Source organism: Nelusetta ayraudi, unplaced genomic scaffold (genome assembly GCF_046127955.1).
Source record: "Nelusetta ayraudi isolate G7.1 ecotype Tasmania unplaced genomic scaffold, CSIRO-AGI_Nayr_v1 ptg000079l, whole genome shotgun sequence".
Lineage (NCBI taxonomy): Eukaryota > Metazoa > Chordata > Actinopteri > Tetraodontiformes > Monacanthidae > Nelusetta > Nelusetta ayraudi.
The window spans coordinates 1865682-1880176 of record NW_027466129.1 but is presented as its reverse complement, the minus strand read 5'-3'; the positions used below and the strand labels follow the sequence as shown (position 1 = coordinate 1880176).

The window sequence follows — 14495 nt, the reverse complement described above, 5'->3', positions numbered from 1 at the left end:
ATCCCCCCTCTCCCCTCCCTCACTCGGTGCTGCCGCCGACTCGGTTGGACTCCGGATCGTCACCGACCCCGACTCGACCCGCCGGGCTGACGCACTCTTGTACCAGAGCGCAGCTGTCACCGTTACTTCACGCTCATTGGCCCGCGCCCGAGAGAGGCAGAGGCTCAAGGCAAACAAGTGGTGGGGGTGAGGGAGGGAGGGAGAGAGAGAGAGGGAGAGAGAGAGAGAGAGAGAGAGAGAGAGAGAGAGAGAGAGAGACGCAGAGTGGGCGAGCGAGGCAGGGGTTGGTTGGATTCGTGCGCTCCATCGATCCGCAGAGACGCACAGAGCTTCAGCAGCTTCAGCCGTCACGGCCTCTTCACGATCCTTCCGTTTTTTCCCAGGAGGGAATGCCAAAGGTGGACTCGGTCTTCTTCACAACATGCAACTGGGAAATTTGGTACGGTAAGACCGCGTACCGCGTATCGCTAATTATTTATTTATTTAGGGCTTCGTTTCGGGTGCCTGGAGTGATTTAACTCTACACACACTGACACATACACACACACACACACACGATAGCCCCCAGAGCAGATAAAAAAAAAAAAAAAAGAAGTCAGATTGCACTCTGGGAGAATCGACCTGTGCATGTGGGGAGGAGGGCGGGGGGTGCACTTTGACTGTCAGTGGTGGGAACCTCCAGGTCTGCTTGGGGAGCCACTCATATCATACATCTCTGATGATGGTTATGACAGTCATGGGGATGATGAGGAGGATGATGATGACAAGCTTGGGACAGTCAACAGTGACACACACACACACACACACACACATTTGTTTACCTGGGGGAGGTGGAGGTCAGCAGGGCCTGCTGGGGGTGGGTTGTGGTGGGTTTGGGGTTGGGGGGGCGGTTAACGTACGACAGAATCATCTTCATGGTGGCATCACTTACGTGCTTCTTATTTATGTGCTTGCGGAAACAACACAACCGTAGCACGGTGGCACCGAAGTAGTTAAATGCAGCAACTTGTTGCTACGGCTGACACGTCTCGTCAATAGAGTACACTTTGGAGATCAATGCAGCGGCAGGAAGTGCAGTCTGAGGAGGCGCGGACTGCTGCTAATGTGTCAACTCAATGCTGGCTGGCTGTGTCAGTGCGAAAGAAGAAGAATAACTACAACTACAGATCTCTTGCGAAATATGTATATTATTCATTTTATGTGGGTCACGATCTTAAGGAAAAATAAAATAAAAGCTGCTGAAGAAATGATCACAAAAATGACTGTTAAATTTACTTGGGGCCTACAGAAGATCTCTTCAAGAGCTCCGTCCATTTCTTTTTGTTGCTTTTTTTTAAATTTTTTTTAGTACTTTGTGTCTTAGTGTTCTCTTCTTTAGAGTATTCTGTACATTTATCTCTGACAGCCTTGTGTGTGCCGCTGGGTCCTGAGTTCTATAACAGACAAGTGGACTCATCACACAACACTCAGCTTTAACAAGGGGTTTCCATTTCTGGCTCCCCATTAACCTCTGACCTCTTTGGTGTGAACCTGAAAGTGTCCAAGAGGAGAAAACAATCTCCTAATTAGGGCAACGCTGTGACTTAGCCTTCACCTGTTAGCATCCAGTGGATAAATACTCCAGGACCTGGAGCCGCTGCAGCGCTTTTTCCAGAGTCAACAAAATAAAATATACGGAACGTGTTGGTTATGTGTTTTCCGCAGGTAGTGGTTGTGTTCTGCTTGTGGAGATCGGACGTCAGCAGGGCTTATGTTTTTCAAGCCAGTCGACCTTCTGAGGGAGGAGACGGCCCACAACCTCACACTAAAGGTGAGAACTTACAGGCAGAAGAGGAACTATGATGGAGTATTCTAAATCAAACTTGTTAGCTCACCATAATAATAATAATAGTAATAAAAATAATAATAAAGAGCAGGCCTTCGCTGAGGCTCAGTCCCGAATAATGAACAAAAAGTTTGCCTTCACTTGTATTGGAACTTATTTTGGATGTAATTTAGTTCACACGCAGATTAAATACATTAAAATGTTCAGTGTTAATAATGCTACCCTCTAAAACACACAAACATTCATTGGCTGCCGCCATATTTCCATTAACCATCAGCCTCCCACCTAAAAACTCCTGCGTCCAGATGCTGGCTTCAAAATCGCGTCGAACCGGCGCAGTTAAAAGTTACAGTTTCAGTTTAGGTGTTATATTATTTACTGGCTTTTAACTTTAAATAAATACTCATGGCATAGCATGTATAAGTCAGTGGTTTTGATTACAACAGTTGGTGCAGATTTGGAGTTAGTGAGACCCATGACATTGAAGCCATTAACAGTAGAAATGAACCTCTGAGATGAAGGAAAAGACTCTCGTAGTTGTGTCACATCCATTGTATCATTTCTCTGTCCAGTCGTCTCAGCATATGTCAGCTCGGTCGGGTCCTGCAAGGACCGGTGCTTCGAGCTGGAGGAGGCGCAGCCTCCAGGATGCAGGTGTGACAATCTGTGCAAGACCTACCAGGGCTGCTGCCACGACTTTGACACGCAATGCCTGAAAACAGGTAGGTCTGATGTCTCTCTGCTGCCTTCCAATTACTCACTTTTGTACCCCACTTGCTCAGTGTAATTAATATTCATGGTCATTAGAACCTCAGTGGGAGTCATTCCGAACCAGACTAATTCCTTTTCAGTTTGTCTTTTGGTCGCAGGCTGGTGTGCTTGCTCAGCTCATGTTGTCTGCTCTTATTGCTGTAAATGCACAAACTAAATGTTAGTTAGTGTCATCCGATGCTGCTGCTGCTGCTGCTGCTGCTGCTGCTGCTGTCGGCCCGGCTGAAGTTTCATCTTGAAAGCATTACGTAGACAATTCTGGGAAGTTCTCCAAAATCCGAGCACTGTGCTGAATGAAGAAAACTGTGGGCTACTTACTTTCTACCCCCCTTGTTTTTCAATAAAATAAAATCAGTAAGTCAGATGTTTCCTTGCAGAGGGCGGCTTCGAGTGCACCCCAGACCGCTGTGGCGAGGAGCGGGACGAGGAGCACGCCTGCCACTGCTCCGAAGACTGTCTGGAGACTGGAGACTGCTGCTCCAACTATAAGTCCACCTGCAAAGGTTGCTGATCCGCCTCTTTGTGTCAGTCAGTGCTAAAGAAAAAAGACAGAGGACACACACGCTAACCACTCTGTCTGCTGTTTCCTTCCCTCTGGAGGTGAGAGCTCGTGGGTGCAGGGAGACTGTGAGGAGATCACGACTGCAGAGTGTCCTGCAGGGTGAGTCTGAGGCTCATATTTAACCAGCAGCACCACTTGAATATGACAAAGTATAGATCTACCTTTGACCTTTAGCAGTAATATCCCATAAGTGTGATGGATTAAATCTGAGTGCATGTTGCCTCGGTGTTATTATTTATAATGAAATTTTTTTAATGGTAGATTAACATGCAGGAGACGTTCAACCGCTCTGAATTGCTCACTTCTTGCCTGTCTCCCTCAGTTTCATCCGTCCTCCGCTCATCATGCTGTCTGTCGACGGCTTCAGAGCGTCGTACCTGAAGAAGGGCAAATCGGTCATCCCCAACATACACAAACTCAGTGCGTCTTCCACCTCCCTTTGTATCATGGTTTTCTTTGAAACTTGAGTGGTGGCCTTTGTGGAGGTTGAGGGGCATCTCGTGCTCAGACAGGACACTGCAAAAAAAAAAATCTTAATTTCAATCCCTTTTATTCTATATTTTATTTATTATTTTATTCTTGTATTTGATGTATCTGTGCTAAGCTGTGCTGAGAATTTGTGTTGTACTGCTGTAAGGCTGCATTCTCGGCCATGTCAATCTCAGTGGCACTTACCTGGTGAAATGAAGGTTAAAAAACTAAAAACGACACATTCTGGAGCACCATGTGATCTCACACAGCAGCCTGTTGCGCATGCTGGTGCTCTTTAGATACGCGTGAATGCATGTTGCATGAGTGTGCGAAAACACACGTTATACATCAAACTAATGACATTTCCACATTAAACCTTTACCTTGGCATTGAACAGAGATTTTTTTAATTGCACCGGCAACCTGTGTCTTTCCCTGCAGGAACCTGCGGCACGACGTCGCCCTACATGCGGCCCGTCTACCCAACCAAGACCTTCCCCAACCTGTACACCTTAGCTACAGTAAGTCAGCCTCACTCTCACAACAGAACAAGGAAGTTTATATATATTTAAATTTCAGAGTGATTTGATTCATGTTGCGCTTCAAACAAACACACTGCATGCTGTGTCTGCAGGGTCTCTACCCAGAGTCCCACGGCATCGTGGGAAACACCATGCACGACCCGGTGTTCAACGCCACCTTCACGCTGCGCTCCAGAGAGAAGCTCAACCACCGCTGGTGGGGGGGGCAGCCGGTGAGGAGCTGACTTCAGGCCTTGGATGTGTTTTTAATTTTTTATTCTTATAGTATTTTCTGCAGAGAACGTCAAAGACTGGAGCTTCTTTCTCTGCTGTCTCCAGATATATTTCAGCAGTTGTGTTGTTTGCTCAGTACTAAAGTGATGCCCCCCCGCCCCCCCCCCCCCCCCCCCCCCCCATCATGACTTCCTCCTCCTCTTCCCTTTCAGATCTGGATCACAGCGAAGGAGCAGGGAGTGACGGCCGCCTCGTTCTTCTGGCCTTGGTACTTAAGTTAGTACTGGCATGTTCTTCAGTAGCTCCATCAGAAAATAATGATAATGATAATAATACATTTTATTTGTAGTGCACTTTACATTTGAAACATTCTTTCAAAACAGATAAAACACAGTTTTTGTTTTTGTCGAAGCTCAGCCTGAAATCAAGCTGTAGTAAGGAAGCGATGCTGAAGGCATGTTAGAATAGAATAGAGTGCAATAGAATACAACACAATAGAATATAATAGATGTACTTTCTTGATCCCAAATTGGCAAACTACACTGATGCGGCACTAAAAACAATACAAAGACAAACTATACAGTAATTAGAAGAATGTTTCCGCAGACACGACTTTGTTTTGATGATTGTTGGCTCGTCTTTGGTTCCCTGAACACACACGTGTTGGTTGACCTGTGGAGCAGCAGTGAGGCCGCGTTGTTGTTGTGGTGGTCCTCTGCAGGGTGATTCCTCTGGAGAGAAGGATTCTGACCATCCTGCGCTGGCTGCATCTCGCCGACGACGTCAGGTTTGTCTCATCTCTCTACGTCCACAACGTACAAGGCAAAAAAAAATGAAAAACCACCCGACCTGCGGTCACCTCTCTGCAGGCCGTACGTCTACGCCGTGCACTCAGAGCAGCCTGACTCCTTCGGACACCGGCTGGGACCGCTGAGCAGCGAGGTGAGTGAGACGCTGTCCGGGTCCCACCTCCACTCCATCGTCCATGGGTGGGCTTGGTTTTTTGAAGTGCGTCTGTGTGTATGTGTGTGTGTGTGTGTGTGTGTGTGTCCCTCCCCCGCAGCTGGACAACCCTCTGAGGGAGATTGACAACGTCATCGGTCAGCTGATGAATGGACTGAAGCAGATGAACCTGCACCGCTGCGTCAACGTCATCATCGTGGGCGACCACGGCGAGTCCTTCATGTTGTGTAACAACACAGTGCTGTGCAACAACTGGCTGGAATGTTGCACGATGTAGAGTAGGGGAGTAGAGTAGAGTAGTCACATTTTAGAACGCCCCTCCCGGTCCCCCCCATGTGGGATGTGTAGAAAACATGTTGCTTGAATGTTGATTGAAAATGAACCAAAGCAAAGTGACAATAATTTGTGTCTTTAGCTCTTTATTGAAAAATTAAAAAACTCAACAGGCCACACGTGGCCCCCGGACCCTAGTTTATTTTGTTTTTTATTTATTTATTTATTTATGGGCAGTATGTTAAGCTTTTACCAATATGAGAATCATAATCAAGCCAAATTTTTACACACTGCTCCTGTAAAGCAGGTGATTCTGACACAAAGTGAGGGAGCATTGAGAATCTCTCTCTCTCTTACACTCTCTTACTCTCTCTCTCTCTCTCTCTCTCTCTCTCTCTCCTTCCACCTTTTTTCCTCCTCTCAGGTATGGATGAGGCTCACTGCGACCGCACAGAGTTCCTCAGCAGCTACCCGCTCAACATCGACGAGATCCAGCTCATCCCAGGCTCCTTGGGCCGGATACGACCCCGCGACCCCAAATCCACCACATGTAAGACCAAAACTGGCTGTTTTTTTAACCTCTGACCTTTAACCTTAACTGTTTTTTGTTTTTTTTCTTAGATGACCCAAACGTGGTGGTGGCGAATCTCACGGTGAGGATAAACACTCACCACACACACGCACGCACACATAGACACCTGTCCAAGTTTTGTGCGTATTTGTGTGTGTGTGTGTGTGTGTGTGTGTGTGTGAGTGTGGGTGTGTGTATATGTGTGTATGTGTGTCGGGGGAAAGGGCAGGTTGTTGACCCCCTGTGCGTTTTTTTTGTTTCAGTGCAAAATGCCGGCTCAGCATTTCAAGCCGTACCTGAAGCAACATTTACCCAAGAGGCTCCACTACGCCTTCAACCGCAGGATCGAGGACGTCCACCTGCTGATGGAGAGGAAGTGGCACATTGCCAAGTAACCATGAAGAGCCCAAGCAAACATCTCTCTGTCATGTTTGGACACTGAAGCATTAAAAAAAAAAAAACTACCTTATTGGTGTGTGTGTGTGCTTTAGGAAAATGCCGGAGAAGCAGAGATCTCGCTGCGGTTTCTTTGGTGACCACGGCTTCGACAACAAGATCACCAGTATGAGGGTAGCGAGCCTTCTGACGGGGCGTCGGTCAATGGGCTGTTGTCTTTCACCAGACTGCTGTGATGACATCACTTCCCCTGTCATGGTCATGATCAGGTCTCTTCCCTCCTCCTTCTCCCCCCCCCCCCCCCCCCCGCCCCCGCCCACACACACTCTCCTCCTCCTCCTCCTCCACAGACCATCTTTCTGGGTCACGGGCCCAGCTTCAAGTTCAAGAAACATGTGCCGGAGTTTGAGAACATTGAACTGTACAACGTCATGTGTGGTGAGATTTTGACTTGTTGCAATACATATGACCTTTGTCCAAACCAATGTCAACTATCTCAGATTGTGTGTGTGTGTGTGTGTGTGTGTGTGTGTGTGTGTGTGTATATATACACGCACATGTGTAGTTTTAGTCAGAGGGGCCGACTATGTGTTAGTAAAAGGGACTAAAAGGCCTGGTTCATACCGGACGCGGAAGCACCATAGCCAGTTTGTTTGTTTGTTTTCATATCTCTCGCGCTCTGATACTAGGTACTGAACGTACACAAATATGATCGCATTTGTAAAGTTGCGGAATTTTATTTTTTAAAAATGTACCGGATTTTCTAGTGTTTCTTTGAGGGACTTGTGTCAAGCTGGACAGGAAGTCACTCAAAGAAATACTAGATGTATATGTATGTATATTTTTATGTTTTTGTTTTTTTTTAAGAAATCTCACACTGACATCCTCCCTCTCTCTCCCTCTGTCTCTCTCTCCCTCTCAGACCTGCTGGGTCTGACTCCGGCACCCAACAACGGGACATACGGCAGTCTGAATGACATGCTGCGGCAGCCCCAGTTCTTCCCCACCATGCCGGAGGAAGTGACATCACCAGAGCCGGCATGCAGGTCCTGCGAAACTACCACCGCCAGCCACGACCTGGGCTGCAGCTGCCACGACGAGGTCAGCGTGATGTCACAGGCGCCCGCCCGTGTGATCAGTACTGGTCCAATAAGGGAGCAAAAGGAGAACACACTCACACCTCCTCCTTTGTTTAATGTCTCATCCAGAACAAAGTGGAGGAGAACATCGAGGCCTTCAGTCCGCCAGCAGCTGGATTCTACACCTACAGTGAGTTCCTCAGATGGTTCCTCTACTGGTTCTTCTACTGGTTCCTCTAATGGTTCTTCTACTGGTTCCTCTACTGATTCCTCATATGGTTCTTCCAACAGTCCCTCTAACAGTTCCTCTACTAGTTCCTGCGTCGGTTCTTCTACCGGTTCTTCTACTTCTACTGATTCCTCCAACAGTTCTTCTACCAGTTTCCCTAACAGCTCCGCTGTGTGTGTGTGTGTGTGTGTGTGTGTGTGTGTGTGTGTATGTGTGTGTGTGTGTGCAGACATCACCCAGCTGCCGTTCGGACGTCCCGCCGTGATGTTTGACACCCAGTACAGTTTGCTGCATCACGTGGAGTTCATCAGTGGCTACAGCAAAGAGCTGGCCATGCCACTGTGGACCTCCTACACCCTGCTGCGACAGGTACGCACACACACACACGCGCGCGCACACACACGCACACACACACACACACACACACACACACACACTCTCTCTGCATCCCCTCCGTCACCTCGTTAGGCCCTCACCTCTGGGTGTGGGCTTGTAAAGCTCTGAGCTAACGGAGGTTTGTATGGTACAGTGAGCAGCAGTGTGTGCTAGAAAACACAAACAAGCCACAGCCACCGAAACACAAACACGAGGGTGCAGGTGGGGGCGCTGTTTGCAGCTTTACAGGGTGCTGATGAGCTCACTGCCGTTTTCCCCACCTTCACGTGTTGGTTTTGCGCAACTTTCTTTGGCGTCAAAACATGTGCGACACACTGCGTCGCAACAATCTATCCATCAATCAATCCATCAATCAATAAATCAAGCAACTTCTATTTGTACAGCGCTAAATCACATCCAGAGGCGTCTCAAAGCAGCTTTGTACGATCAGAGGGAAAAAACCAACTGGGGCCCCCGGCAAGCAAGCAAGAAAGGTGCAAAAGTGGCCAGGAAAAAAACTCATCTGTGGGACGAAGCCTCGAGCAGATCGAGACTCCAGGAGGCGCCCAGCTGTTCTGACCTCTGGTTTGGTGTGAAAAGGAAATACAAAAAATGTGGAGAGACACAGAGTTAAAGCGACGGCGATAGAGATAGAGACAGAGATGGAAGTAGTCAGAGTGGCAGACAGGCCAGAGGGAGATGTAGGGTGAACGACAAAGCGAACATAAAATAGATTTAGACATATATAAATAATTAATTCACACAGAAATACGCACATAACTTTATGTCATATATAAATATAAACATGTATATGTATATAAATAAATGTTGTGTAGTTATACATTGAATTACTATGAATTCAAATACTTAAATAATATATAATATGATTTAAATATGTAATATATCAAAGACTTAAATGTACAGCAGTGGGCTGCTTTAGCTGCTGTCCATATGGAATGTGTTTGAATGCGTTGCATCAGTGAGGATAAAATAATATAATGCCTCCACCTCCGTCGTGTCCCCAGGAGGACTTGACTCCCGTCCCGGACGTCTCGTCCTCTAGCGCCCCCTGTGTCCGGGTGGACTCCAGGGTGTCCGGCGCTCACAGCCAGAGCTGCAGGGCCTACGGCCTCCACAACCAGCTGTCCTTTGGCTTCCTCTTCCCTCCAGGTGAACCCTGCAGGGGGGCACCTCACACACACACACACACACTCACACACACACACACACACACTGACTGGGTTCCCTTCCACAGAGCTGGCAACGTCTGAAGAGTCCAGATTCGACGCTTCGCTCATCACCAACACCGTCCCCATGTACCCGGCCTTTAAGAGTGAGTCCTCCAGCACCAGCACGTACGCACACACACACACACACGCACACACACACACACACACATTGTACAACACAAAAATGAGCTATTTACTGTGACGCAGCACAGATTAGGGACGTCGGGAAGTTGTGATTAAATCTCACCCTGAAACCTTGTTATGGGTTAAGAGCAGTCAACCAGATGATGTTTCCCCTTTGCATTTCATGCTCTGATGAAGGTCATCAGGCCTCATTGTTAGCATGTGAAATGACACGATACAGTATACAAAATTGGTACAATAAGACATTTGTGCCTGCTACCTCCTCACTTATGGAATTTAAAGTCATGTTTCCACTCTGTAAGGCCTTAAAAAACAAGCAGACTGAAGAGGAGAGGTTGTCTCTCTCTGGACTCTTACAGACTCTTTCTTTCTTCTTCTTCTTCTTTCCCATCTTTCACCATCCTGTAATAATCAGAACAATGTGTGTGTGTGTGTGTGTGTGTGTGTGTGTGTGTGTGTGTGAGTGTGTCACATGAGATAAAAGCGGTGATGTCAGTGGCTTGAGTGAGTGAGGACGTCCTGACACCCATTGTTGCTCCAGACAGAGAGGAACTTATCAGCAGCCAGCAGCCTCAGGCGCCCCAGCACCATCAGTCCTGGGAGCGCGCACACACACACACACACACACACACACACACACACACACACACACACACACACACACACCTACACGCAAACACACACTTACACGCACACATGCCCTTGTCAAGCCAAAGCATTTTAAATGACGACACAATTTCCTCCCCAAGTGTGTCTCAGTGTCAGATCCACAAAGCGATTGCGCGGCTTTTGCGCCAGAAAATCCGTGTAAACGGCGCCAAAAACGGTGATTCCGATCCACAGAGGGGACGCAAACGTGAAAATTGGCGGAAAATGCGCCGAGGCGCAGGTAGCGGCAGGGTTGCGCCAGACTCATTTGAATGTATTTAAATGAGTCATTGCGCGCAAAAGGACACGCCCCCTTCTATGCAAATAGGCCTCATTCAAACAGCGGCAGATCCAGAAAGAGTTTGCGCTCGTGTCCGCATGCAGTTTGACAGACGGAAAGACCGCCAGCCAGAACCAGGAGCAGCTTCTGTCTGTCAGAGTGTTTCTGGCTTCTGAGTGAAACTTTCCTCTCTGAAAAGCCTGAAATATATATATGGCTCCCCAAATCTTATACATAGATAGGCATAGACTACAGTATATATGCCAATGTTTTAGATGGGCTGTGAAAAATACAAATGGTACTCAGGTGTTGGTGATTGTCTTGCTTATAGAATGACTAACGCGTCTTGCGTCTTGACTTTCTTTCCATTATGGCAGCAGTCTTGGTGAGACAGCATCGTAATGCCAGGCGCGGACAGGAGAGCGTGACTGCCAGTGAAATACTTTCCCATAATTTCTTTCTTTCTTTCACTGGGATTGTTTTTTTGTTTTTTTTTGCTTTAATCTTGTTGCGTGTCTCATTGCATATCGTTATCGCAAAAAAACATTGTGGATACCCGCATCTGTGGCGCAGATTGCAGCCGCAATCTCGCCGCATTTTACCGCTGCGCGCCCTTCTTTGAGGATCTGCCACTCGGTGTTGTGTAAAGCGTTGACTCAACTAGCCTGATGGCCTGGGTTGGTTTTGCCAACTCAGGTCTCAAGACTGCCCCCCTGTGGTCACTTTTTGGCCCTAAAATTTGAGACGCGTTCCATCTGCTCGCTCATGTGTGACCAAGTTTGTTGTTGTTAACAAAATTTCCGGATTTATTTGCAGATCAGAAGTTTGTAAATGCTCCAGGGCAGCTGCAGTGTATAACCTCTCATCTCTCCCCGCAGTGGCACATTCTCTTCTGAATAGTAGAACATAAGTGTTCTCAGTTGCGCAGCCCAGTAGTACCATAATGGGTTTGGCCATTTAAGCCCTCCTCTCTCGTACGCCAGGTACAACAATGATAGACACTGCCTGGGGCATCGATTGTTCCATAAAAACTTGATGAAAAGTGTCCTCAGCCAAGAAATTAATTTCTTGGTGGTGGCAGAGGTCAATTTTGAAATAAATTATATGATCGTTTCGGAAGTACATTCATTTTGAGAGTATTTATTTTCCGCATTAACAACATTGGTAAACAAGCCCATCTATCTGATTGTGACTGTAAAGAATAAAAATGGTCTAATGTTCTAATGTCTAATGCTCTCGTCACCAATTTTTTATCTCTGAAGTTCAAAAACTTCATTATCAGCCTTGGGATTCTGTGAGCCCTCTCCAACATTAGCTTCGTGCGGCCCATCGGCATATCCAATGCGTAGATTTTCTTCTTGCGTCCCTAAAATTTGAAAGTTAGGGGGCGCCACTGAGAAAGTGCTGAAAGTGTGTGTGGGAGCCAGACTGCAGCTGGGACGAGTTTAGGGTCCCAATTATCAGTGCTTTCTTTCAGCAGTTTCTATCTCACTCAACCTCGTCATTCTTTGACTGAATTGAAGGGATATGGAGTTACCTCCAGGGGGTGCTGCTGAGGCGCTTCGCCGAGGAGACCAACAGCGTCAACGTCCTGGCCGGGCCCATCTTTGACCACAACCACGACGGGCTGCGAGACGCCACGGAGAGCATCAGAGAGTAGGAGGCCAATACATTGACAGTGAGGTCACAGGCTAGGAGGAGGAGAAGAAGAAGAACTGAACCTGTCTCCTGTCCAGGGTGTCGGGGGAGGGGCTCACCGTGCCCAGCCACTTCTTCACGGTGGTGACGAGGTGCCGGGAGCAGAACCAGACGGTGGACGAGTGCGACGGGCCGCTGGACGTCTTCTCCTTCCTGCTGCCGCACCGGGAGGACAACAGCGAGGCCTGCAATGTGAGTGTGGGGCTCCAGCAGGGGGCAGCACCACCTCATCTATGTTTTTAACAATGCTGATGCACTCCCCGACTGCAGAGCGCCGAGGACGAGTCCCGGTGGGTGGAGGAGCTGCTGAAGCTCCACACGGCTCGGGTGCGAGACGTGGAGCTGCTGACTGGCTTGGACCTCTACCGCTCCACCAACCTGACCTACACCAGCACCCTGCGCCTCAAGACCCACCTGAGCACCTTCGAGGGTGACGACTAGGACACACGTATGGACACACACACACACACACACACACACACACACACACACACACACACACACACACTAGATTCAGCCTCTGTATAGTTGTGCACCGCTGGACTTTGATGAATTTTCACTCCCCTTCTGGATGATGTTGGTGGAAAATGGAAACTGGCTTTTTTTTTTGGAACGTGGAAGTAACGACAAGGGACAGAAGGAGTCGGAGGAGGAAGAACGCAGGACTTTCTGGACATCTGGTCACATGACAACAACCGTTCCCCGGAGGAGCAGCTCACCTGTTGGACCAGCGCCGTGTGGACATGTGTCTTCCACTGAAGGCTGCAGGGTTGGAACATCTCAACCGGTCAGTCAGTCAGTCAGTCGGTCTGGATCATTGAACCCAACGTCTGGTCCTCCTGCTGCTACTGCTGCTGCTGCTGCTGCTGCTGCTGCTGCCGCTATCGTCCGCATTACAGAGAAACATAGTGAAACTTGTAGTAGTGCAAAGAAACAAAATCTGTCTACTTATTGTTCAAAAACCAACAATAAAAATTACTTTTTACAAAGGGTGCCCCCTGCTGGTTGGTTAGATACTCACTGGTATGAACTGTAAATCTATTGGGAAATGTTACAGGTTGAGCTGGTCAGTCTTGACTTTCTAAATTTTTAATAAGCATTTTTTTTCTCCACGATTGTCACGACACAGGAACAACACATATTAGCTCTGTGGCAGCAGCAGCAGCAGCTCCAAAAAGGATGAAGATCCCTTCGTATCGCACCTGCTCAGAATTGTACAACCTCCTCTTCCTGCAACAGTAGTTGTACTAGTGGTTGTACTAGTAGTTGTAGTACTCTGTTACTTCCTCGGTCAGAGAGTCACCATCCAGGAAGTGGTATCAGCTGACACCAAAAGCTGCCAACAACTTTCAAAATAAAAGCACCAACATACGATATGATGACCCCCCCCCCCAGGGTTTGGTGTGTGTGTGTGTGTGTGTGCATTTTTTTTCTGTAATTCCCACATTATTTCTATGTCATTGGCTTCAAGACACCTTTAAAAAACCTGATGTGAGTGAGGCGCCACCAAGTGGGCTTTTAAGACATGACCCATAAAACCAGTCAAAGGCAGATTGCCCCGCCCCACCCCCCACCACCACCACCACCACCACCAACCCCCTGAGTTGTTTCAGTATGAGCGTAGAACGTTTACACCCACACACACATTAGATACATACTGTATGTACTACCTTGTGTTTTGTGTTTTTCATTTTTCAAGTTGCTCTTTATGGGAGATGAATGTTTCTGACATGTTTCTGCAAGGACCTGGTTTAAAAAAAGTTCACACGCACACACGCACACACACACACACACACACACACTCAAGAAATGGAATTCTCTCAACTGTTTGTAACACGTTCAGACACGTTAGACACCGTGATGTTTCCTGTCCAATGAGCAGTGAGCAGGATCTTCCCCTTGAAGAGACCACGTGGCTGCAGTTGACCTGACCTGGAGCAGATTTAAAGCCTCCTCCTACCTGCCTGTCACTGGGAGATTAAAAATAAAACATCATCAGCCCTGTCTGATGAGCAGCTGGACGTGAGACACACTGATCGGGCCAGCGCCCCGAGGGTTCGTCAAACACCAGCCAGCAAGATTAAAATAACGGAAGCTCCGGGTGTTGATTTAAAAGGAAAACCAATAAAAAATAAAAAAAACGCCACAGGTGCTGGAGGTTGTGGTGGGAGTGGAGGTGGGGAGGAGGGGAGCACCAAGTCAAATATATCCAGGAAGCTGTGTGTGA

General features: G+C 47.8%; 1 protein-coding gene across 1 annotated transcript; it reads left to right on the top strand.

The window, feature by feature from the left end:
* Positions 1-250: 250 nt before the first annotated feature.
* On the top strand, positions 251-14031 carry LOC142899936 (autotaxin-like). The gene is made up of 25 exons (XM_076043895.1): positions 251-439; positions 1705-1810; positions 2398-2547; positions 2974-3099; positions 3197-3257; positions 3481-3578; positions 4070-4149; positions 4263-4382; positions 4596-4651; positions 5105-5170; positions 5253-5325; positions 5447-5555; positions 6044-6169; positions 6241-6272; positions 6454-6581; positions 6682-6760; positions 6937-7024; positions 7509-7687; positions 7795-7855; positions 8124-8263; positions 9295-9439; positions 9525-9602; positions 12094-12226; positions 12307-12460; positions 12539-14031. The coding sequence occupies exons 1-25, from the start codon at positions 422-424 to the stop codon at positions 12707-12709; spliced, it is 2577 nt and encodes an 858-aa protein (XP_075900010.1). The 5' UTR covers positions 251-421; the 3' UTR covers positions 12710-14031.
* Positions 14032-14495: the final 464 nt, after the last annotated feature.